At 49.8% G+C, this 26,401-nt stretch overlaps 1 protein-coding gene across 1 annotated transcript in view; it reads right to left on the bottom strand.

Moving 5' to 3' along the window:
- Positions 1-217: 217 nt before the first annotated feature.
- FOXO3 (forkhead box O3) overlaps positions 218-26,401 on the bottom strand; it is a 100,693-nt gene continuing 74,509 nt past the window's right edge. The window contains exons 2-3 of the mRNA XM_064170365.1: positions 12,988-14,422; positions 218-5,089 (exon numbers count right to left, since the gene is read on the bottom strand). Coding sequence (XP_064026435.1) covers positions 13,022-14,422 — 1,401 coding nt within the window. The 3' untranslated portion in view covers positions 218-5,089; positions 12,988-13,021. The remainder of the gene's footprint in view (positions 5,090-12,987; positions 14,423-26,401) is intronic.

The raw sequence follows: 26,401 nt of genomic DNA, 5'->3' as shown, positions 1-26,401 counted from the left end.
CACCCTAAAAAGTCCCTCACCAGCTTTCTTGTAGCCTCCTTCAGACCCTGGAAGGCCACAATAAGGTCTCCTCGGAGCCTTCTCTTCTCCAGATGCATCGATGCTCCCCGCAAGGCACAGGTAAGGTGCGCTGGGGGCGAGCTGGATCAGTCAGCAAGCGTACCAATCACCCACATACAGCTCTCTAGGAGAGAACAAAGCAGAGCAAAGGCAGATGTGCAATGTAGAGATCCATTATGCTTTATTTACATGCGTCACCATCTCTCTTACAAACTAGATTACAATTGAAAATGGAATACACAAGGCAATAGCTACTAACACCAAGTGGAGTTAAGCACTGCATCTCTACCTCCTTTGGAAAGGGGCAGCTTTTGCTCCAAAACAAACTTCCTTCCTTCCTCTGTGTAATATAATCCTCTAGGGCAGTTATCAGGTTTTTTTTTTTCCTTTTAAATAGAAAAACCCTCAGTAAGACTGCAAGATGAGAGGTGTCTGCTTTCAAATGAAAGTACAAGGTAGCCCAAATGAAAAGTAGAAAGTAGTCAGCTCTTCGCTACGTGAAGATGCCCATGCACGGTAAGGCTGTGGATTGAGTAATTCTTCCCATTTACATGGCTTGAAACCAAAACTAAACCAGATAAAACAGTTTTACAGATACTGTATACATAGATTGATTGTTTTTTTTCCCATCATGCAACTTTTTTTTTTTTTTTGGGTTTTTTTGTTTAATAAGAAAAAAAAAGGAAAAAAAAAAAAGTTAAACATGAGAAGCCAAATGTACAATCCTGTGGTTTGCTTGGTTTGGTTTTTCTTTTTCTCCCTTCCAACACATAGTAACAAAATGTGTCTGGTCCCCCTTCGCATCTGGTGGCAATGCTTAAGGTCTGTATAGGACACTGATTGCCAAGCAATGAGAACTACATCGCCCAAAAGGTTATCTCTGGGAAGCAGTGGCACAGAAAAAAATCTGGAGTTCAGCAGTGGTCAACTAGGGGGAAACTTCTTTACTGTAGGGGTCCCAGAGCACTGGCACAGGCTGCCCAGAGAGGTTGTGGGGTCTCCTTCTATAGAGATTTTCAAGGCCTGTCTGGATGTGTTTCTCTGTGATCTGTGTTAGATAGGATTGTCCTGCTCTGGCAGGGGGGTTGGACTCGATGATCTCCTTGGGTCCCTTCCAACCCCTAACATCCTGTGAGCCTGCAAACTATCCAAGTCATTCTCAAGAGAAAAGTTCTGGTACAAAATAATCCAATCCAATTACTTCATCAGTTTGCCCCAAACCTATGAACTGTGTAAATGTCACCTCCCTTTTAGAGCTTCTGTACAGACGAAGTGGTTAAGTGATGACTGCATCACTGTTCTGGGCCTCTACCTGGTTTACACGGCTGCAGAAGAGCTTCTAGGCATTACCATAGTCAAAAGGCCAAATTCACAAAAGGTAGGCTCCCCAAATTAGCCATTCAAGTCTGTATTTTGACACCTTGAAGTCAGCAAGACTAATTTAGCACCTCTGGAGAGAAGGGCATTTGCTGGGCACCTCAGCAAGTGTAGGTGGTGATGACCTTCCTGGGGGCCTGGGGGCACCTGCAGTCTCTCCTTCCTCCCAGAAGCAATGGGGGCAGAGCAGCTCACCCCCTACAACCACACCGCAGGTGCCTGACACCAGGCACTTCTGTTTGAAAATGCTGGCCCCAAAATAAGCACAAGAAAACCAAACCAAACCAAACCAAGAGGTTGGCCGAGTCCACCTGTCTTGAGCAAGTGCTGGGATGCTCTCCAAAGCCCAATGTGTCCCAGCCATGCCAAGAAAATGCTTTCCTGGGTGTTGCTGGGAGGCAGGCTAAGCCTTCCCAGCAGCTCATGCTTTGAGCTTTGTTAAATCTGGTCTGCTGTTGGCTGTCCCTAAATCAAGAAGTGTTCTTAATCCATCCTCTGAGCAGAGTGGGCCATGGTTTTCTCTGTCATTTCTGCCAGCCCGAGCTAGCTGTCAAGGGGGCTAGGCTGCAGCAGCAGAGCAGATGTTGCCCCTGTTTGGTTGAAGCTAATGGACCTTCCCTTGCATTCAGACAACTACATCCAGGCCAAGGGGAAAAAAAGGATAGATTTTGGTCACCTTGGCCACACCATCAAGACAGGTCTCACTGGCACTGTCAGTGACCTGTTTGGTGGTCTTTGGGCAGGCACTCCAGGTCTCACTGGTAGTTTCACCTGTGCAGATGGCCAAAAGCTGCATTCTAGCACAGTGGCCACCAAGGGAGCTCTACTGGTGGCCAGACCTGCAGGGATGGGAGACAAGTCCAGCTGCAGGGCAGCAGCCATGAAGGAGCCTCAGGGAAAAGAGCACCAGAGGGAAGGCCTTCAGCATACACTCACATTTTGGGGTGCACCAGGAAGCCGAGAGCTTGTGTTACACCCTCAGAGGAGGCTGGTGGTAAAGCTCTCCACCAGTTTTGGCTGAAGGTGCCTGCAGCTGGACTCAGCAAAGCCTAGCCCAGATGACCACTGTGCCACACAGGAGCACCCTGGGTAGCTGGCTAGAGAGAGACAGGCAATGAGCATCGGCTAGCTCCAATAGCCCCCAGGCTGCCAAACAGACCACATGGCCCTGGAAAGAAGAGAGAAAGGCAAATGATAAACCCTTGGCTGCTTGGGAGAGTGGAGGTGCTCTAGGGCTACGCCAACAGCCACAGCTGCACAGCCTACCGAGTCCTAACTGCGGGGAGAAACCCAGAGGGACTCTGCGATGAGACACCAGTGTGGGGGCCACGGCACGAAAGAAAACTTCCATCACACTAGGAGCTGCTGTTCACCACTATCACCGCAGGGATCTGGAAAGTGAGGAGCAAGGAAGGGCCCACGAATGCGTGTGTGTGTGTGTGTGTGTGTGTGTCCGTGTCTGCGTGTGCATGGCTGTGCCTGCGCGGAGGCGGCGGCAGCGAGGGGGAGTCACTCCACATTGCATGGGCAGAGGGAACTCATGCACCGAGAACCTCGGGTTAAAATGCTACTTTTGGTTTGCTTGTTTGTTTGTCTGTTTGTTTTCCTAACATCCATGCATAATGATCCATTTCTGTACATAATAAAATATATTTATATATTTATATGCATAATGCTTTTTTATGCAGAGAACAACAGCAACAACAACAAAAGAAGAACCCAAACCAAACTTCATCTAGCTCTTTGGAGAATTCTCTTTACACTCTCCTCTTCACCATGACTTCCTATGTACCATTGGTGTCTTCCCCTCTGGTTTTTTCTTCCTGCTATCCCACCCTCTCCCCAGATACTAATAAAAAGTAACCAAACTTTCCAGATTATAGAGAGGATCTATACAGCACCATACCTTTTATTCATCATCATCATCATCATCATCATTATTATTATTAATTATTCATTTTACAAAAGAAAAAAAATTAAAGAATCTTAGAAGCAAAAGATACAAAACTGCCTTGTTGCTCAGTCCCCTTTGTCCTCTTACCATCTATGTCCCTAGGAAAATAAAGCCATTTGGGTGATACTGTCACCTTGCTGTTCCCTCTCCTGCTTCCTCTGCCACAACAGATTATACAGAACAAGAAGGAAAAAATAATCCAGGATATGTCCAAAACAACAACAACCAAAACCAAAAGGATCACTGATGCAGCATCACACCCTGCAGCCACCTGGGCCTCAGCACCCAGCCTTGCCACTGCAAGGCACCTGCCAACAGCCAGCCTCTACACGCAGCTCTGCTGCCAAGTGGCACATTTCCCTCATTTGTCACTTTTTCAAACACATCTTTACAGGTGGCTATGTTGGACTTGCCTGGCAGCTCAGCTTCTAACTCCTCAGCAGCTCGCTGCAGCGGGAGCTGCAGCCTGGCTAACCAAAGGCAGGAGAGCCTGCTGTGGTGGGCAGCAGACGGGCCCCTGCCTGGGTGCATGTCCTCGTCAGCCAAGAGGCCTTGGCTTCTTCTGCAACCAGCTCTGGCCCGACACCTATGGAAAGCAGGGGTGTACCACTCAAGTTAAGGAAAGGATTTCTGAAGAAAGAAACAAACCAACCCAACAAACAAAGAGACCACACACAGCATCTCTCTCTGGAATTCAGCCAGCTGGTCGGCATTCAGCGCCATGGAGTCATAGAGCCCTGATGTCTGAGCTGTGTTGGGATGTGCTGGGCTGTGATGGTTTCAGAAAGCCCTGATGTCTGAGCTGTGTTGGGCTGTGATGGTTTCAGATAGCCCTAATGTCTGAGCTGTGCTGGGCTGTGATGGTTTCAGAAAGCCCTGATGTCTGAGCTGTGCTGGGCTGTGATGGTTTCAGAAAGCCCTGATGTCTGAGCAGTGTTGGGCTGTGATGGTTTCAGATAGCCCTGATGTCTGAGCTGTGCTGGGCTGTGATGGTTTCAGAAAGCCCTGATGTCTGAGCAGTGTTGGGCTGTGATGGTTTCAGATAGCCCTGATGTCTGAGCTGTGTTGGGCTGTGATGGTTTCAGATAGCCCTGATGTCTGAGCAGTGCTGGGCTGTGATGGTTTCCTTGCACATGCACAGTACTTCAGATTTCCCAGGGAGAGAAAGCAGAAGTGGTCCAAGAAAAACCCAAACCCAAAATCCTAAGGAAATCAAGCTGGAGGTTACGAGGAGGGGAGGGTGGGCAGACAGAGGAAACCTCCAAAAAAGAAAAGCCAACTTAAAACATCCTATAAACCATTAACATATGAAAACACCACATACTCATTGACAAGTAACTGCTGTAAAGGCTACACAGTGTGTTCTCAACAGGATGGTGCTGAACATTGTCTCCACAGCAGGTGCTTGAACCATCCCAGAACAGGAAGATTTTGCATACTTCAGAATTAGTTCAATTCCCAACAAAACAAAACAAAACAAAAAAGAAAGGGAAAGAAACAAAGAAGAAGAAAAGGAAGAAGAAAGAAAGCAAAAAGGAGAATCTTCACTCCAGTAAGAGGCCTATTAACAGTCTGCTTCATTAGGACAATAACGCAGGGTTCACGCAGGTTGTAAGCTGTAAACAGTATCACTGTCCACTTGCTGACAGCAGATTTGGCAAAGGGTTCTCTCTCTACATCTTGTGTCAGTTTGAGGGCCTGCAGAGGAGGAAGAAGAAAAAACAGTGAAACTGCTGCACGTAGTGAAAACAACCAAACCAATAAAAAAGGCAGCCAAGCAAACCTCCAAACCTGACTGACAAGGAGTTTAGTTTGCCCTCAGCAGCAAACTTGGAGTGAGCAGTAAGCTGCATCATGCCCCTGCCTGAAGATGCTTCTCCTCTCCAAGGACTGAGTGTGTTTCTTTGCTGGCTTAGCTGCTCACAAGCAGGACATAATCCTCTCTCCAAAGCAAACAACAGGCAGGTCTGATTTACAGAACCCCAGCACATGGTCTGTTTGTTACTCCTATTTCCAGGTGAAGCAGAGGAGCACCCTTAAGCTTGTCTCCATTTTTCATCATCAGCCTTTCTCAGCATCACCAGAAAGCTGGCCAAACCTTCTGCCAGTGTTTGACACCAGCCACCACCCTAGAAGGACAGCCAAAAGAGGCTGCTCAAGAGAAGCAGTACGGAATCAAGAATTCTGTTTTGGCCTTCAGAGCTCTCCACTTCCCTGCTCATCCCACACACTGCCCACAGGCAGCTTTGAAAACTGAGTTGGGTCCAGTCTGTTCTGTAGCCATGAAACCTCTCTGCAGGGGGAAAGACACCTTGGGTGGAGCATGGAGATGACTATTAAGGGACACAGCCAGCGGGTGAAACAAACCAGATGAACAGTTAAAGCAAGGGGCCAGGTTTTCAAGATACTCAGTAGCTCACAGCTAGAGGGGTCTGGAAAGCAAACACATTTAAACATTGCCATGAAATCTTCCACATCCTCAGAAAGCTCAGCTGGTAGCCACTTGTGCTGCTGGGCATGCACCTCCCAGCTGTGAAAGGGCTGAAACCAGGGCTTAGTCTCCCACACTACACTGACAACTTGTTGAGGATTTTCTCTGAGCTGAATGATGACCTGTGGAGGTCCCTTCCAATCCAGACTATTCTTCTATGATTCTTTTAATGTGCACAAGAGAAGAAAGGGACACTTGCTGAACCCAAAAAGCCATCTGAGATGTCTGCAGTAATGTCTCTTCTCTCCAAAGACCCCTTGGTAACCAGGTGGGCGTAGGGGGACTGCTGGATTAATGCGAACCAGCACCTCCTGCAAAGGAGATCACCCAAAGGCTGCCAGGAGATGCCTCTCCCTCACTATCCCTCTCCTTTCTCAGGTGCCAGGCCCTGATCCTGTGCTAACATTTTATTAAAATGCCCTATTCTGATAATGCTCAATGATTGATGGGAATTTAATCATTTTGTCTGATGGTTATTAGAGCAACAGCAGGGACAGCTGCTCCCTGCGCCATTAGGGAAGGACCTCATTCAGCGCAGCTTAGGGAGCAGACAGATTGCACGTTTCACCCAAACAGAATTTGGCTTTAGCCTTAATTACGTGGAGGGGTTTGGGGGAGACTGTTGGGTGAATGAAGGGATTTCCTCCTGGATCAACATATTGATTTCTTCATTTCCAAAGGGCAAATTGCCGATGGCCCTTCGTTAACGTGACTGCCTGGCAGCGACTCCCTTTGGTGTGGCCTGATGGCTGTAACAAGGTCAGCAGGAGATACACAGACAGGTCTGGTAGCCCCCAGTAAGACCTGGCTAGTGGCTTGTATGCAGCTCAAACGCCCCTCTGCTTCTCCTTAAAGCCTTTGCATGAGGGGGAGCTGGAAAGGGCTGACTGGGCTTGAGACAGACTGGAGAAAACATGAGGTTGGACCTCATCAACCTCAAGGTTGGATCAGGAGACCTTACTGCTCTCTACAACTACCTGAGAGGATTGCCAGGTCCAACACATATCCCTGCTCTGCAAGGTTAACTCTAAACCACATCCCCAAGCACCACTTCCAAACAACTTTTAAACACATCCAAGATTGGTGACTCCACCATCTCCCTGGGCAGCTCACGCCAGTGCCTGACCATGCTTCCTGGGAAAAAGTATTTCCTGATGTCCAGTCTAAAGCTACCCAGTGGCAGCGTGAGGCCATTCCCTCTTGTTCTATCATTATTTACTTGTAAGAAGAGCCCAGCAGCAGCCTCCCCACAACCTCCTTTCAGGTAGCTGTAGGCAGCAATGAGGTCTCCCCTCAGGCTCCTGTTTCAAACTAACCATCCCCAGCTCCCTCCATTGCTCCTCATGAGATTTATTCTCTAGGCCCTCCCCCAGCGTCACTGCCCTCCTCTGGACCTGCTCCAGCACCTCCACATCTCTCTTGTACTGAGGTGCCCCAAACTGAACACAATGCTTGAGGTGTGGCTTTTTGCCTGGACTAATCACAGACAGCCACAGCTATGCAGCAGCCTCCGCTACAGCCCAGCTGCATCTCTGTCCCACTGCTGTTCAGCAGATGCCTGCTCCACCAGGCTCCAACAACCGTCACCCTCTGTGGTAATCTGGAAAAGATGAGCCCCCAGAGGCGGCACCAGAGCAGGGCCTTCCCACCACCTAGCCACAGGCAGAATCACAGAATCAACCAGGTTGGAAGAGACCTCCAAGCTCAGCCAGTCCAACCTAGCACCCAGCCCTAGCCAATCAACCAGACCATGGCACTAAGTGCCCCAGCCAGCCTTGGCTTCAACACCTCCAGGCACAGCAACTCCACCACCTCCCTGGGCAGCCCATTCCAATGCCAATCACTCTCTCTGCCAACAACTTCCTCCTAACATCTCGTCTATACCTCCTCCAGCACAACTTGAGGCTGTGTCCCCTTGTTCTGTTGCTGCTTGTCTGGCAGAAGAGCCCAACCCCACCTGGCTACAGCCTCCCTTCAGGTAGTTGTAGACAGCAATGAGCTCTGCCCTGAGCCTCCTCTGCTGCAGGCTGCACACCCCCAGCTCCCTCAGCCTCTCCTCACAGGGCTGTGCTCCAGGCCCCTCCCCAGCCTTGCTGCCCTTCTCTGGACACCTTCCAGTATCTCAACATCTCTCCTGAATTGAGGTACCTGATTTCCTGGGGTCAGTGCCCCCACGCACTGCATGGGGCTGGGTCAGGGCACTGATGGGAACAGTCTGCTGACAGCTCTCTGCTGAGGTGGCATTGCATGAATGTCCTTCAGCACCCTCCCTGCCCATGCCAAGCGGGGCAGGCTGGCTGCATACGTGTGGCACTCCTGCTGCCAGCGCCAACGCTGCTGCTTGGCTGCCAGCAGCGCAGGGCTTTGACCTCCCTGCCTGTCAGAGCCTCACCTCGGCTGAGAGCTGGATTGCTCTGAAAAAGATCTCCGCCTTTCCTCAGCTGCACAACACTCTGTTTCTAAAAGGATCTCTGTTAGGCACTTCTTCAAGACAATATAGGGCTTTTCTGGAGGGGTATTTAAAATCTGGCTTGAGAGAGGAGGGGGGGAAAGAAAAAACCACCTGTAACCATCCCAGCAATCAGCCAGCAGCACGTCTGGGGACCAGCACTGATCTGCAGCTCTAAACAATCATTACAGCTCATTCAGACAAAAAAGACGATTTGTGAAGACTCATTCTGCAATAAAACCTTTTGTGCTGCTGATCCAGGGAGGAAAGCACTGGGGAGACCAGTTGATGCAGGCTGTGCTAAAAATATCAGTTTGTGCTGTCATCTGGTGAGAGTATGTCATCCTGTAATCTTGGCATCTGCAGGGACAGCAAGTTTCTGCCTAATTATTGCTGCTGAATCACATGACAAAGCATGAGGTACTAAAAAACATATCTATATAAAACACCAACAGAAGAACACCCAAGCCACAGGACCAGAGCGCTGGCCTGGCTTCAGCTTGCCAGTACGCTCACACCACGAGCCTGCCAAGGCAGTCCTGCCTTCTGCAGACCTTCTTCCTGGGCTGATAAACCCCAAAACATAAACTCAGATTAAAATAACCACCAAAACCAAAAAGCCCTACTCCCAGAAGGAGTGATTCAATGTGTTTGTGCATTAGCTCCTGCTGCCTCCACGCAGCAAAAGCCACAGCAGCTCTGCAAGCACAGGACCGGCTCCTGTGTGCAAAGGGCACTGGGGGGCACTGGGAAAGCCACAGCAGCTCTGCAAGCACAGGACTGGCTCCTGTGTGCAAAGGGCACTGGGGGGCACTGGGAAAGCCACAGCAGCTCTGCAAGCACAGGACTGGCTCCTGTGTGCAAAGGGCTTTGGGAGGCACTGAGGCCAGGAGCAGCCCCAGCTGGGTTTGCCCACCTCTCCCCTGACATCCTCACCAGCAGCTACGAGCACTGAGTTTGCTCCTGTGGCCTGCTGTGTGCCTGGGTAATGAGGAGTCTCATCAGGACAGGTCATCCTTGGAGTTATGGGATGCCTGTTCCTGGTAAAATACATTTTCTACACAGACATTTTTGTTCAAAGACTAAACTTGGCCCGTGTGATGTTTAGCCAGTCACAAACCCACCTTTCCAAACTTGGGCTGGCTGAAACAACACTCAAATGTCAGCTCACCACCGCCTCAACCACTAGCCTGTTGGAATGGGGCAGAAGAATTTGCTGCTCCTCAACTTCCTTTAGATTTTTCAAAGGCAGCCAGCCCCACCTCGGCTCCCTGTAAGAAACCTGCCAGCCCTACCCCTAAGATCTCTCTCTTGAAGAGAGGAGGAAGCACAGCTGTCAAGTGTCCTCAGGCAAGAGGTCCACTGATTTTGCTTTCCACCTTTCAGCTTTACTGCTCAGAAAACAACGTTTCTGGGGAAGAACAAAAATCATCTTGTGGCGTATCGTCCAGAGGTCCCTGATTTGAAACTCCATCCAAATGGAGATCTTTTCACAAACTACTTCAGCTTTTCAGATGGTGTTGTGGGGAACAATGAGTCATCCTGAGAACTAAGCATGAGTCCCTGGTGTGAATTTCACCCGGAGACAGGCTGAACACCAATTAACAAACAGGCAAGTCCTCCCGGCTGATACAGGCTAAGGAAGCACCAGCAGGCTTTCGTGATGCTTCCTGGGCTGCTGCTTCATCAGAGATGTTAATCACCACATTGGGCAAAGGTAAAATGATGTTGTTGCTAATAGCAGCTTGTGCACTCCACTGCTAGATTCAGATGATGTCTGTATGATGCCAAGGCTGAATGAGGGACTTCAACTGATCTAGGAAATAGTTCACTTGCCCTTTTTGAACAGCTCCAGCACAACTCTGCTACACAGCCCCCTGGCATCCTGCTAAACATCACACTGAAACCTCGCTCAGAAGATGGAACCAGGTGAATTTTTCAGATGGTGTGAAACCAGCTCAAGAAGTCTCTACCTTGCTTGTGCTGAGCTATCCTCTACCCCTGCCCAAGCCCTGCCACCTGACTCCTGCCTGTGCAGCACCAGGAGCGTAAACCAGATTGCTGGAAACAACCTGGACAGTTTTCGATGCCAGAGGAAATGTTTGCCCAACTGGCGCTTGATCACCAGCTCCTCACCTTACAGGCAGCAGGAAATGTCCTGCCAGTCTGTCTGGAACTACTCTTTGATGAAAGCCAAGTCCCTTGGGACTCAGCAGCGGTTAAGGAGCACAGAGCAAAGGGCAGAGTTGTGGGAACCCCAGGCTGAGAGAAGACCCACCAACTTCAAAAGGAAAGGTATTCTAGAGACAGGCAAGGGAATAGTGATGTCTTCATTCATTGATAAATAAGATGAAAAACCAAGGGGATGATTATCTGAGTGGGTGCAGAGCACATATCCAGGGCTCTTGGGAAGCAGGCAGAGATAGAGGAACAGAGGCTCCAGCCAGCTTAAGAGGGGAAAATTATGGCTGAGTGAATAAAGCATGAAAAAAGTATATTGATTTTCTCTTTTCCTTCTTGTAAGGGAAAAACCGAAAAGGAACAAACCCAATTTCATTTCTATGCCTCAATTAGGGCCCTCTGAAAGCTTGGGCACAGCAAGCCTCATGGGCACAGGGCCAGCATGGTAGGACCAGGCTCACTGCAGCAACCATGCACAGGCTTATGCACAGCAAATGTGAGCACAGGCAGTAGGCTCAAGGTGCTGGCATCTCCTGCATGTGTTTCTTGCTTTCCCTGTGAAGAAACTGTGATTGATTTTCTTCCAAAGTAAATCCCTCTCTATACCTAGAGTATGCATAAAATAAATACCTCTGTATTTGGCTTCCTCCTTCTCTTCCCCAACGTCTCTCTTCTGTTTCATAGCAAACACAGCACTCACTATTCCCAGGTATGCCAATAACCCATTGTAACTGCTTCTGCCTGCCTACCAAACACACTTGGCCACCCTTGTGAAGCAGATTTAGCACCAGCAAGTGCCAGGCTGCTCTGCTGGAAGCACTCCCCAGTCCTCAAGCCTGTAAAGATTCACTGCTTGGGATCACCAACACCACCGAGAGAAGATCTTCATTCAAGGGTGCCTATTGCTACAGCGAGGCAGGGAAGTGGCAGAGAATGCAATCCAGAAGGATTGCATCCGATGTCACAAGAGGTGATCCCATCAAAACAGGAGATGCTCACAGGGAGGCAAACTCTCAAAGAGAGCTGCCTAACAGCCGAGGAAGGGTGCATGATGAACCAGCTCAGCAGAAATCATCTGCACTTGCACCTGATACCACAGGCACCCTGCAGCAGCCGGTCCACTTGTCACAGAGAGGGAAAGAGGCTTCCACAGATGACTGGACAGTAATCTGCTGAGGAGAGCTGTCTCGTTAATAAATCTCTGCTCTGCTGTGAGGCCCTGCTCACACAGATGTGTCAGTTCCTTTACTTGGAGGGAGCAGCCTGAAAGAGATCACGGCAGCTGTGCTTGCTCTCAGTGGCACAGGCTGGGGTGAAGAGACAGCGGCCGGCAGTGGTGAGGAGCTGGCGTGGTGTAGCTCCTCTGTGCCAGTCACCCTGTGGGCAGCTTCTTACCTATACTCAGCAAGCAAGGCCACAGCAGTAGGAAGCTGCCCAATTTGCCAAGCCAAAGTGTTCAAAACATCTATTTTTTAGGCCCCATTGTACACTTGGACACTTTGCAGCAATGAAGTTCCTACAGGAAAAAGGAGCTCTAAATGCAAACAGCTCATGCACCTGTGTGACACTCACCCCTCCTGGCAAGGGGAGGCATCAGTCATTCTTGCACATTTGAAATGCCAAAGCCAGGACATTCCAGGGACAAGGATCAGCCTTGCAATTTCAATATATAATTCCTCCCTTTGCTACTTTTTTTGCCAAGAAAGACAACTTTAAAGAATCCCAAACAGCTTTGCCAGGGTTGCTGTGCCACAGCAGCAGCAGAGCCCTAATTCAGAAGCACTGAACGGTCTGGGTTGGAAGGGACTCCCAAAGGTCATCCAGTTCAACCCTCTCTGCAGTAAGCAGAGACCCCTCCTCCACTAGATCCAGTTCTGGAGGCCCTATTACAAGAGGGATATGGATGTGCTGGAAGGTGTCCAGAGATGGGGCACGAGGATGATCAGAGGGCTGGAGATGCTCTGTTACGAGGAGAGACTGAGGGAGTTGGGACTGTTCACTCTGGAGAGGAGAAGGCTCCAAGGTGACCTTATTGTGGCTTTTGAGTATCTTAAGGGAGCTAGAAGAAAGCTGGGGAGGGACTTTTTAGGATGTCAGATAGTGATGGGACTGGGGGGAATGGAACAAAGCTGGAAATGGGTAGATTCAGACTGGATGTTAGGAAGAAGTTCTTCAGCATGAGGGTGGTGAGAGCCTGGAACAGGATGCCCAGGGAGGCTGTGGTTGGTCCCTCCCTGCAGCTGTTCAAGGCCAGGTTGGGTGAGGCCTTGAGTGACTTGTTCTAGTAGGAGGTGTCCCTGCCTATGGCAGGAGGTTGGAACTGAATGATCCCTGAGGTCCCTTCCCACCTAAACCATTCTATGATTCCATGGATCAAGACCAGCAGTGTGCACTGACTGTAAGGGTTTGGTGCAAATTCCAAACCCAAAAGCCCCTAAGGAACCAATTCTTTCACCACTCCTATGGGGCACTGACCTGTTTGCCCATTTTCCCTGCTCTCAAAGGGCCTTCAGCCTGGCACCCAACTCTGTGACGAAGCCTGTTTAGCACCAGTGAAGTTCCCCACATTCAGAGTGACAACGTTCTGAGCTGAGATGAGGGAATCAAAGTTAAAATCCAGCCCATCTGCATCCATGAGTTCACTGCGGATAATAGACTCCATGTCACACTCCAGGCTCCCATTGAAAATATCCAGGTCCAAGTCACTTGGGAATTTCTCGTGTCCCATGACTGGGAGGTTCACGCTAGAGGAGTACAAAGGGGAGCCTGAGAGGGGGTCGGAAAGCGTTTGCATAGACTGATTGACAGCGGAGTGCTGATGTTTGGTGGATCCCAAGCTGCTGGAGTCACTCAAGCCTATGTTGCTGATGGAACTGGACAAGGCACGGCTGCCGCTAAGAGGGGAGTTGTGGGACTGGTGCTGGTGATGGGGCAGGCTCTGACTGATGAGCCCCCCCTGGCCGGACTGCGCGGCGAATGACATCATGGGGTCACTGCGGAGCATTATGTTCCGTCGGGAATTCTGGGCGGACACAGCCGTGCTGGCTTGTGACATGAGTGGGTCAGACTGCGTCATCATGACGTCGCTGTGGCTCAGCGCGTCGGAGGCCAGGAGATCCTGCAGCGTCTGGTTGTTGTAATGAGAAATGGAAGAGAAGGTGGCCTGCTTGTTCTCCTGGATGGTCTGCATGGGCGACTGGCGGAGGGAGTTGAGCGACGAGGGCCCAAACACGGCGTTGTTGAAGCTACTCGACGGGGAGCCCAGCCCTGACCCTTTGGAGCCGTAAGGAAAACTGGAGCTTCTCTGCATCATCCCACCCGTGGGCGACTGCTGGGAGGGAGGCAGAGTTATATTGTCCAGCAGATCGTCCATGAGGTTATCGGTCAGCCCATCATTCAGATTCATTGTCCCAGCCATATCAGTCAACCTAGGCAACTCCACAGTGCAGGGCTTGTTTACCGACGGGGACAGGCTGGAGGGACTGCTGTAGAGCATGGGGGAAAGCGGAGCGTCGTCATCTTGCACGTCGTCGAGCTCCGCGCTGGCCAGGATGGGCGACAGGCGGCCGCTGATGGTGCTGGCGTTGGAGTTCGTCCGGGAGCGGAAGTCTGTCCAGGCGTCCAGCTCGTCGCTGCTGCGGGAGGTGGGACTGCCGGGCCACTTGGAGAGCTGAGAGGGGCTGTCCTCGCTCGTCTCCTGGGCGGTCTGCAGGGCTGCCTTTTTCTTAGCCGCCCGCCCTCTGCTCTTGGTGTACTTGTTGCTGTTGTCCATGGACACGGCGCGTCTCCGGGGCGCCTTGCCGCCTTTGCCGCCGTCCGGATTGATCACCCACCACGAGCTTTTCCCGGTGCCTTCGTTCTGCACCCTGACGAATCGACTGTGGAGGGACAGGTTGTGCCGGATGGAGTTCTGCGGGAAAGGAAACAGAAGATAAACGTCAAGACCAGCACCTTCCTCCTTCCTTACTACTACCCAAATCTCAATCATCCAACCGACATCACGAGAAAATAGCAACACGAACACGAGCACTGGGCCCTCCTGGACGGGCTGCTCAGGTGGTGGCTACGGGAGGGCTGGAGTGTGGCTGCAGTTGTGCGCTCCTGCTACCCAGCTCTGCATCTCCAAAAGCTGCACCCCAAAGGAAAGGAGTGTGCCGGCTCCATCCCTGCTAGCAAGCAGCTTGATGTTTCTCTCTCACTTTTGACTCAGGACAAACCTCCACCTCTATCAGCCATCCTGCAATCAGTTCTGTGAAATAAAAACTGCAAAGGCACTGCAAACATCTGCCCGGAGGGGTAGAGTCACACTCAGAGCAGCATCTGCGGATGTACTTTTAATTCTTCATGGAGATGTGTGTTCTCTGTTTGTTACAGTAACTCTTGAGAACACACCAAGCGCTGCTGCTCCTCTCCCACAGGCACCGTGCATGACTAAGCTGTACTCTCTTCATTAGAGGCACCAGAATGATGCCTGTACTGCAGCAGCTGGCCAGCTGGCCCCTCGCTATGGTACCCTTCCAGTCTTTGAAACACGACGTGACACAGTACACGACCGTGTCCCTTGTCCCTGTAAGCTGCTAGGTATGGAGCTGTGCAAAGCTGCTGCTGGCAGTCCCATACCCAGTGCCGCTCAGGATGCTGCAAGCCACAGCACTTCCACTCTGCACTGTCTGCTCCTGCTTGTTACCCTCCTGCACTAGTCAGCAACATCTCTTGTCCAGGTCCCATCCCTGGAGGTCTTCAAGGCCAGGCTGGATGTGGCTCTGAGCAACGTGATCCAGTGTGAGGTGTCCCTGCACATGGCAGGTGGATTGGAACTGGATGATCCTTGGGGTCCCTTCCAACCCTGACAACTGTGAGAACCCACAAAGTCTCAAGTCGATGACAATCACCTCAGTATGAGAAAGGCCAAGAAAACCTGCCCACAGCACCCCTGCAGATTTAAACCAGACAAAAATCCCATCCCACCCATCCTGCTGATCTTGGGCTTAAAGCATTGCAGTAGTATCTGCTAGTGAGAATGCTTCCACTTTTGGCTGCTTGGGGTTGGGGCTGTTTTGGTGGAGCTATCCCACATTCCCCTGCCCGAACAGTTGTGCTACCCCTCAAGGTAAAAGATGGTCAGGTTTAAAAACCTGCAGGAATTCTTTTCCCTTACATTTTTGGCAATTACTCATTTGTATCTACGAAGAGGATCAAATCACATTTCTTCTACCAGCATGCTTCAAAAAAAAAACCCACAAAGTCAACAGGACCATAGCATAATCAAACCATCCAGGATAAGTGTCCTTCATTTACTCAAAGCACTGAAGAAATCCTAGATTTAAATGGACCCCCCTCCAAAAAAAACATGGCTCAATCAACAAATCATTCACAGGCATCTCAACATTCTCATCCTTAGGATAAATGGATGTTTGACATAAGTGAACTGCAGACACATCTGATGTAGGAAGAAATACAACCCAGCTTTTAAAAACCAATTTTCCAGTACAAAAAAAATGCCCTTTTTATTTCTTCCCCTTGTTAAGTGTTGTGGGGTTTGTCAGATTGGGAAATGGAGAACATGGCTGAAGTTGTCACAGGCAGACAGCAGATGCAGTTGTGATTATCACTTAATGAAAAGAGAAATCATATGGACCAGGGTTCAAAACAGCAACTGTTATGCTTGAAACAATTTGCACAAAACAGCAGAGCAGACTCAAAAGCAGCATGGCCAGAAGATGGAGAGAGAGGATTCTGCCACTCTGCTCTGAGACCTCATCTGCACTGCTGTGGCCAGCTCTGGAGCCCTCAACACAGGAAGGACATGGACCTGATGGAGAGGGTCCAGAGGAGTGCCACAAAAATGACCAGGGGGCTGGAGCAGCTCTGCTATGAGGACAGGCTGAGGGAGCTGGGGGTGTTCAGCCTCTAGAAGAGAAGGCTCTGGGGACACCCAATAGCAGCCTGCCAGGACCTGAAGGGGGCTACAAGAAGGCTGCAGAGGGACTGTCTGCAAAAGCCTGCAGGGACAGGAGGAGAGACAATGGATTCAAACCAGAACAGAGCAGATTTAGATTGGATGCTAGGAACAAATTCTGCACCATGAGGGTGCTAGAACACTGCAACAGGATGCCTAGGAAGGTAGCTGAGCTCCATCCTTGGAGATATTGAAGGTCAGGCTGGCCAAGGCTCTGAGCAGCCTGACCTAGTGGAGGATGTCCTTGCACACTGTGAGGGAGTTGGACAAGATGACCTTTGGAGGTCCCTTCCAACCCAAAGCATTCTATGACTAAGAAGTTTGGGTCAGTGCCTCTATTGTGCACTTCTCCATTTCTAAGGGACTATCCTGCCACCAAAATCATAGAATCACAGAAACAACCAGGTTGGAAGAGAGCTCCAAGCTCATCCAGGCCAACCTAGCACCCAGCCCTAGCCAATCAACCAGACCATGGCACTAAGTGCCCCATCCAGGCTTTGCTTGAACACCTCCAGGGATGGCAACTCCACCACCTCCCCGGGCAGCCCATTCCAATGGCAAATTGAGTTGCAGCACAGTAGTTCTTCAGCCTAAGGAAGGAAAGAGCTTTTTATTATTTACCTGATGCCATTTTAACTATGTTTTGAGTCTGGCAACAGTCTGATTTTAACTTGTAATAACCAGGCACTGCTGCTGCCAGAATCACAGAACCATCGCCTAGCCCAACCCTCCTGCCAGAGCAGGAGCACCTAGAGCAGATCACATCCTCAGTTTCTCCCAACTGCCTGCATAACTGCTGGATTTCTTGGAAAAAAAAACACCTTTGTTGCTATTTCAGCTCATACTGCATCAATGCATGTCCCTCTCACATTCATCCCCCGTGACTTTGCTGGATATGGAATGGAATGGGCTGCCTGGGGAGGTGGTGGAGTCACCGTCCCTGGGGCACTTTAAGGCAAGGTTGGACGTGGCACTTGGTGCCATGGTCTAGCCTTGAGCTCTGTGGTAAAGGGTTGGACTCGGTGATCTGTGAGGTCTCTTCCAACCCTGATGATACTATGATACTATGATAACCACTTCTGAGGATACCTGCATGGGGACCTCTCCTCACACAGAGCTGACAGCAGGGCTGTGGCCGCTTGAGCTGCATTTCTAGCTCAGACATAAACAGAGAAACTTAGAAAGTGGAAAAGCACTCTTAAGTAGAGAGGTGAACATTCCAGGGACAGGCTATAAGAAGTTACTGGGGGAGGGATCCACCCTAACCCATCACAAGGATGAAGACAACCAGAGCTAGACCACCACACCCAGCCAGGCTAAGAAGAGCTGCAAGAACCATGCTGCTCCCGAGCTTGAAGGGCTAGGTGCAAGAACACACAGCACTGTGCCTCTTGCTAATGAAAAGCTTAGAAAACACAGAAAAGAAACACCCTGGCTGGCATATGCAGCATGCCACATAGCTTCAGATACAAACCCACTCAGCCAAAAGTGCCAGCAGCCAACAGTTTTCAACCTGTGGTATTCTCACAACGTGGCTTATTTCTGCTGCCGGTAGCTGCAGTATGGAACTGCTTGGCCTAAACCCATGAAAAATCCCAAAGAGCCAAATCTGACTGAGTCCCCTTTCAGGACAAGGGCTCCTCCACGTGTGGGTCTGTGTGCACATGTGTAATTTCCATCTTTGTGCTCAGGGTTGGTATCACACCAACAATAAAAGAACGTAATAGCACTTTGGCTTTGAAAATTGGCGGTTAGAAACAAATCCAAGCAGTTTGTTTTCTTTCACGTTAAGCAATATGCCACTTAAGACTCCAGCTTCTGTTTTCCTTTACATTTCCACTGTAGGAAGACTGTTTTCTTAAGTGTAATTATGGGCTAATTTATTTTTGTGTACCCTATCTCCACCCTCTGTTCAAACACTGCCTTAAAACCCACTTCTTTCACGTAACCTCCCCCGCTAACCTCTTCAGCAGCAGTGTCTGGGTTTCTCTGGTTTCTCCTTGCATTGGATGCTCTGCCAAATCAAACTAGGGCTGGATCCTATTACCCTTTTCACATGCAAGTTGTGCCACAGAAGTCGTTGGGATGGACAAAGGCTGTGGTGCTGTGCTGCAAACTGGATGGAAGTGACTTGTGTATTTTCTGCCTGGTTTCTGAGCCATCGAAGAATTGCTCCAACCTGCTTAAAACCAAGGAAAGGATGGTGGGACACAATCTTTGCTCCCAACCATGTGAAAGACTAATGTGTGGCACAGTCGACTTGCTAGAGGGCAGGGATGCCATCCAGAGGGACCTGGACAGTCTGGAGAGGTGAGCCCAGGCCAACCTCATGACATTCCACAAGGCCAAGTGTAAGGTCCTGCATCTGGGTCAGAGCAATTGCAAGCACAACTCCAGGCTGGGTGGGGAATGGCTGAGAGCAGCCCTGAGGAAAAGGCCCTGGGGGGTCTGGGGTGATGAAAAGCTCAACAGGAGCCTGTAGTGTGAGTGCAGCCCAGACAGCAACCCTGTGCTGGGCTGCAGCAAGAGCAGTGTGGGCAGCAGGGCAAGGGAGGGGATTCTGCCCCTTGGCTCTGCTCTCCTCAGACCCCACCTGGACTCCTGGGTGTAGTTCTGGAGTCCCCAACACAAGCAGGACATGGAAGTGTTGGAGCCAGTCCAGAGGAGGCCACAAAGATGATCAGAGGGCTGCAGAAGCTCTGCTCTGAGAACAGGCTGAGAGAGTTGGGGCTCTGCAACCTGGAGAAGAGAAGACATCGAGGAGACCTTGGAGTGGCCTTCCAGTATCTGAAGGGGGCTACAGGAGGGCTGGAGAGGAACTACTGACAAGGTCTTGTAATGACAGGATGAGGAGGAATGGGTTTAAAGTGGCAGAGGGGAGATTCAAACTACATGTTAGGAAGAAGTTCTTTGCAGTGAGGGTGGTGAGACACTGGCACAGGTTGCCTGGGGAGGTTGTGGCTGCTCCCTCCCTGGAAGTGTTCAAGGCCAGGTTAGATGAGGCCTTGAGCAACCTGTTCTAGTGGGAGGTGTCCCTGCCTATGGCAGAGGGTTGGAACTGGATGATCCTTGAGGTCCCTTCCACCCTAACCTATTCTGTGATTCTATGATAATCCATGACCCATGGGACAAACCACCAGAGAGGAGAGGATGCAAATAAAAGACAATTTATCATTTGAATCTGCTGCTGCTCATCAAACGAATGGGGATTTGTCTGTGACTTATGTGGGAGATGGATGAGGCCAAGATGATGGAAACAACACGTTTTTCCATGCCAAAAATTGCAATGACAAACTTTGAAAAGATCTATAAAGCAACTTCCATCAATCTGTCCTGGAGACCAGATGTAGATGGGACAGATGCTCGCCAGCCTGCAGACACCTTGGAAAGAGCTCAGATACCACCGATGGGTGCAACATATGGGCTGCACAAAGGCAGAGTGGAAAAGAAACACAGTGAGGTCCTCCCTTCACTAGTGTTGCTGGTTTATACTGGACTTGAAGAACACTGTGGGCTCTGCTAAGAGCCTGAGGGCTGAGGTTCCCGCAGATAAGACCAAGAGCATCCCATATGGCATCGAGCTCACCCAGCTGGGCTGTGATCCCCTAGGCAAATGGTCCTGCAGGGTAGAATGACCAGCACTGGAGACAAGGAAGACCCAGAGCAGAGGAACATACAAAGCTAGGCAGATGTGGTGTGTGAAGAGGGTGGCAGAGTGCCATAGGCAGGCAGTGCTGCTGTCCTACCTTGGCACGGGCAGTAGGAGGAGGGCTGCAGCTGGATTGCCAAGTGGTAGCCAGGGCAGCAACATGAGGGGCGACGACACCTTCCCCAAGCTTGGGGCCATGCTCTCAGCCTTTCTAGATGCACTGAACAGCATTTTCTTCAGTTAATACTCCTCAAGGGAACCAGCCACGATTTGCTCACCAAAAAAGGGCAAAAAAATAAACACCAGAAAACAAAGAGAAAAGAAGAAAGAGGAAAAAGAGAGAAGAGAGAGAAGAGAGGGAAGAGAGGGAAGAGAGGGAAGAGAGGGAAGAGAGGGAAGAGAGGGAAGAGAGGGAAGAGAGGGAAGAGAGGGAAGAGAGGGAAGAGAGGGAAGAGAGAGAAGAGAGGGAAGAGAGAGAAGAGAGGGAAGAGAGAGAAGAGAGGGAAGAGAGGGAAATTGGCTGCCATGCCCTAATTACACATCTGTCCCTGGAGCTTTTGGTAAGGCTGCAAATGGGTGAGCTCCCAGAGAGGACACTCAGAGAGTTCCAAAGTGCTGTGTACCTGGTTTGATATGAAATACTGAATGAGTCTCCCAGGGAGGCTGGGACTGTATTTCAACACTCAGCCCTGGTCAGGCAACAGCAGCAAAATGCTTGAGCCTTTAAACCGGAGAAAATTTCCCCTCCCTGTGCCTGTTTCAGCCTCTTCCAAGCTGTGTTTACCTTGTGGAGCCTGTCCATTAACTCAGACACCAGCTGCAAGTGCTTCCACTGCAGTACAGAGTCTTTTTTGTCTGGAAGCAACATGTGGTATCAATTTATCATCCTCAACAACGCAACAAGGAATCCACTCACTTTAAAAATAAAAAGAGAGTTGTGTAACTTAACTCTTCAAAGCCCCTGCTCTTAAAACAAAACAAAACAAAAAAGCCTAAAGATTAGCAAGATGAGGTGCAGCTGGTGGCTGCAGAGTCCAAGTTACACACTGGTCTGTTTTTATTTCAGTGTGTTGCAACGAGTGGCTAATTCATTATTGCAGATGCAGGCTCCTGAACTGTAAAGTTATGGCAACAAATCAGGAGCAGTTGTTTATTTTAACAAGTGGGATACTAGGACCTGATGGGAGGAAAACAAATGCTACCTGCAGACCCATAAACACTGCCAGTGCTCACTTGGGAGAATTACCTTCTATTTGATAGTCTACTAATATAATTAAATGTTCTAACTTGACCACATTAAGTTGTTTGGTAGCCATGCAGTAGAGAAAGGCATCGGATCTAATATCACTGCACAGAAACCATGGAAATCACTCCAGTTTATCAGCCCCCAGCTGACCAAAGGCTCAGCCCTGCCTCTCCATGCCTCTGCCTGCTCACTTCAATGCAATTTCAGCTTCCAGCCTATGCCACCTTGCAGCACAAACTTCCTTTGGGATGAACACCCCTACAGAGAACCTCCAGCAGGAACTATTTAAGGAACGCCAACCAAACCAAATTACTTTTCTCTGCCTGCAGTTGCTGCTGAAAGAGGAGGTTGTGAACAACCCAACACATTTTGCCCACCTGTCCAGAGCAGTGAGCATTTCACTTTGACTACCATTTCTACCAGTTCCCAAGGAGATGCAGTTGCAAATAAACAAGAGAACAGATACAGTGACTCCAAAATGATAAATAATTTAAGTTGCCAACTGTATGCATGCAGGCAGGAATCCCTGGTGAAAGGGATTTAGGAGTCTAGGTGAGGAGATCTCTGGGATCAACTAATCTGCTGGTTCCATAGTGTTATTTTCTGCCTAGTTCTGTAAGGCTGCAGTGCTGCTCTTCTCAAAAGAACTTTGAAAACCCCCAACCCAAAGAGATCTGAGAATTGTGTCCTCTTTCCATGAGTTTTTCCAAACCAGAAAAAAACATTTGTCACTTGATAAAGTAGTGAAGGTTATCTGAAGATGCAGAAATAAGCAAGAACTAAACCACACAAAAGTCCTTCCACAATATCTATCCAGCTATGTTGTACACAGCATTTTCCATACTTATCCACATACTATGGACTCCAGTTATATTTTCTCCCTCTAAACTATGAAAGTTTCAGGGTGAAGGAAAGCATCAAGCAAATCACACAAAGAAATCTTTCCTGCCAGCCAAACGTTGCAGTGCTCAGTCATCTGCAAGTTCTTAAGGCAGCTTCCACAAACACCACCAGATGTTCACCATTAGCAGACAGCACACCAGGGTCCCACATTGGATATCCTTTTGCACCCAAGTGGCAAAGGACACTGTCCTGACAGCCCGGGAGAGGATGGCACAGGCTCAACCCTAGCCAAGTGTGCTCTCCTACACGTGGAGTACTGTGTCTAGTTCTGCAGTCCCTGTTACAAGAGAACTATGGATGTGCTGGAAGGTGTCCAGAGAAGGGACATGAAGATGATCAGAGGGCTGGAGCTGCTCTGTTATGAGGAGGGACTGAGAGAGTTGGGACTGTTCAGTCTGGAGAGGAGAAGGCTCCAAGGTGACCTTATTGTGGCCTTTTGAGTATCTTAAGGGAGCTAGAAGAAAGCTGGGGAGGGACTCTTTAGGATGTCAGATAGTGATAGGACTGGGGGGAATGGAACAAAGCTAGAAATGGGTACATTCAGACTGGATGTTAGGAAGAAGTTCTTCAGCATGAGGGTGGTGAGAGCCTGGAATGGATTGCCCAGGGAGGTGGTGGAAGCCTCATCGCTGGAGGTCTTTAAGGCCAGGCTGGATGTGGCTCTGAGCAACCTGATCTAGAATGAGGTGCCCCTGCCCATGGCAGGGGGGTTGGAACTGGATGATCCTTGTGGTCCCTTCCAACCCTGACTGATTCTGATAGGGGAAAAAAAAATCAACACAGATTTAGGGGGAAAAGTCAGCTCAGCATCTGAAGAGTGGCTCTGTGGATGCCCCTCCTCGTCTTCTCCTCAAAGGACTATTTCTGACCTTAGTAGTAAGAGAACAGCAAGAAGATGCCCTCGCTGCAGTTAGCTCTCTGCCTGCCTTTCTGCTCATCGCCCCCCAGCCCTAGGAAGAGCAGGAAGCCTTCAGGAATACTAAAGTTCCTCGGGAGAACATTAAGTCCAGCAGAGGTTTATCCTCCTAAACGTGCTGGCTCAGATAGGAGAGCAGCAGAGGGATCTGCCTCCGTCCCGCACGCCGGGCGCTGCGCCGTGCCAAATTCCGACAGGAGAAGGCGATTAAGCATGGGGAAAACAAACCCTCCCTGCTGCCCCAGCTGCTCCTTGCCACATGCCCACCAGGGATGCTGCTGCCCTCCCTTCTGAAAAGAAACATAATCAGCACACGGAGCTATGGGAATGAAGCCACGACTTAATCACAATAAAAACTAAAGAACTGGAGAAGCTCATCCTCTCCTCAACAACTGCTGCCTCGCTCTTTGCAAGCAGTGAGACTGCAAACAGAACTCTCAGCTGAAAATCCAGACTGCCTGGAAATTGCCTCAGAGCACCACGTTTCCAGTCAGCACAAAAATCTCCAGTCACTTTACAGTCAGCTGTCCTGTGACTCTACTAAAGAACATTTGTTTTGCTGGGCTGGTTGGAGCTTGGGGTTTGGGTTGTTTTTTTCCCACTGAATGTTGGGGGACGGGAAGCAAAGAGCAAGGAAAATCACAGAATCACAGGATTCACCAGGTTGGAAAAGATTTCCAGGATCATTGAGTCCAACCTATCACCTAACCTTTCTAATTAACTAACCCATGGCACTAAGTGCCTCATCCAGCCTCCTCTTAAACACCTCCAGGGATGGTAACTCCACCACCACCTCCCTGGGCAGCCCATTCCAATGCCACTCACTCTTTCCATGTAGAACTTCTTCCTAACGTCCAACCTGAACCTGCCCTGGTGCAGTTTGAGGCTGTATCCCCTTGTTCTGTCACTGGGTGCCTGGGAGAAGAGACTGATCCCATCTGGCTACAACCTCCTTTCACGTAGTTGTAGAGAGCAATGAGCTCTGCCCTGAGCCTCCTCTTCTCCAGGCTGAACAACCCCAGCTCCCTCAGCTTCTCCTCCCAGGGCTGTGCTCCAGCCCCAAATGCTGCTACTTTAATGCAGCCGTGGGGCTCTCCAGCAGCTCCTTCCACTGGCAGGAGTCATGCACCCCCAACAGCCTTTGGTATGGAAAGGACCCTAAAAAACAAAGCATTGACCTCTGCATGCTCTGCCAACGTATTTCCATGATAAAGCAGGATTTGGGAACCAGGAGGCAGGCACCATCACTGGGTGCTAAAGGCACCTTACCAAGAGCTGCCTTTTTCACCCCCTTCCTCACAGTTCATACCACAGCTGAACAAAATTCAAGATCATGATTAATTTCAAGGGATTTAATTTAAATATGAGTAAGAATTTACTTAGGCATTGCTATTGCAAGGTGTTGAATTCATGGAAATCCCAAGGCACTTCAGCCATGAACACAGCAAGAGAATGGAGATGTTGCCCCCTTACCAAACTTAAACCCAAGGAGTGGCAGACAAAGAGCTGCTCTGGATGCATACAGATGGATCTTTGCAGGGCCAGGCCAGTTTGTGTTCATGGGTGGTGTCACCATCAGGTAGCATTTTAATGGGTTTACTTTTTTCTTACTGTCAACCCCCAGCATTTGAAGTGTTTCCACTGTCAGGGCTTTGGAAATGCCATCACACTCCACTGGTGGAACCCCTTCACATTTCTCCTCCTCCATGCCATGGAAGCCCAAGAGGAGCAGGCACATACAAGTAAGCAGCCCAAATATTACACACAGAGTGACTCTCACAAAACCAGCTCCCACTGCCAGCACAGTCCCCACCTGCCAGCTGCTGAAGCTACTGGAAGAGCCCTCACAAACTTCAGTGGTGAAACCCCTTCAGCATTTCTCCTCCTCCATGCCATGGAAGCCCAAGAGGAGCAGGCACACGCAAGCAAGCAGCCCAAATACTACACACAGAGACTAACTCTCACAAAAACAACTCCCACTGCCAGCACAGTCCCCATCTGCCAGCTGCTGAAGTTACTGGAAGAGTCCTCACAAACTTCAGTGGTCACCCAGTTAAACCTCAATGAAAACAATGCAGTTTTTACTGTGAGGCAGACTTTCACCCTGAAGGCTTTGGATTGGTTTTGTTAGAAAGAAGAAGAAAAGGAGAAGAAAAAAAAAAAAACTCAACCAAAGCAACCAAAAAAATAACAAAGGCCAAAAAAATTCCCTCTGTTTCTCATTTCTGAGCTGCAAAGATCCCAGCACAACCCTGGCGCGGCGTTGTGGAAAGCAGTGCTTGAGTTCCATTGTCACCCAGCCTCAGCCTATGGCAGTTGCTGTGCCCTCAGAAACACGCATGGGCATCCTCTCAGGCCTCTCTGAACAAACGTGAGCCATGCTACTTCTTGTAGTAACTCACTAAAAATAGTAGCTGCCCAGGGAAGAGCACAGCAGCCTTTCGCTGCTGAATCACCTACTGTACATCCTCACGTTTGGATGATTTGTTGTGCTCTCGTGTTGATTTGTTTCTGAACACTTCTTAAGCTTTGTGAAAGGCAGCAAAAGCAGCCATAACTCCACCAGGCAGTGGCAGGGAACAAAGTAAATCCCAGTGTGCACCAAGAAAGCCTTCCAGGGCTCCTGCCTGGCCGAAGCGCAGGGCAGCCTGGCGGGCGGCTCTGTAAAGCGCTGGCTCTGAGATGATAGATTGTTAAATAGCCAGGCTGGATTAATTGGAAGTGTTGAGCTGCAGACATTAAATTGCAAGTCTGGTGACAGTTACAGCTGATGTGTGACTGATGGGGGGAACAGATCTGATATGCTGTTGCCTGACCAAGTTTGATTAGGCACCCAGGACCTTCGTGCCAGGAAGCCTCCAAGTGACCTGTGAAACAGCCCCTGGCATTCCTGCTGCACAGACTGATCTGAAGCAGGACTCCTCTCCTGGGCTATTTTAACCACATAATCAGTTTATTATTATTAAGCAGAAGATACTATCTGCTTTTAGACTTTTTGGAAACTGCTTGTTAAAATACGAGCTGCTTCAGTCAGCAGCTGACGTGGCAACAGGAGCAGTCCTGCTCCAGGGACCTGAGCACCAGAGGAAGGCAGGGATACACCTCAGGTCTGACCTGTTGGCTTGCAGGGACAAAACCCAAGCCTTTGGGAGCCTCATGGGAAGGGCAGTCAGTGTGGGAGGGCACAACTGCAACTCCAGTTATTCAGCCAGCTAC

This window comes from Pogoniulus pusillus, chromosome 33, assembly GCF_015220805.1.
Source record: "Pogoniulus pusillus isolate bPogPus1 chromosome 33, bPogPus1.pri, whole genome shotgun sequence".
Classification (NCBI taxonomy): Eukaryota; Metazoa; Chordata; class Aves; order Piciformes; family Lybiidae; genus Pogoniulus; species Pogoniulus pusillus.
This window is presented reverse-complemented; position numbering and strand designations above follow the sequence as displayed.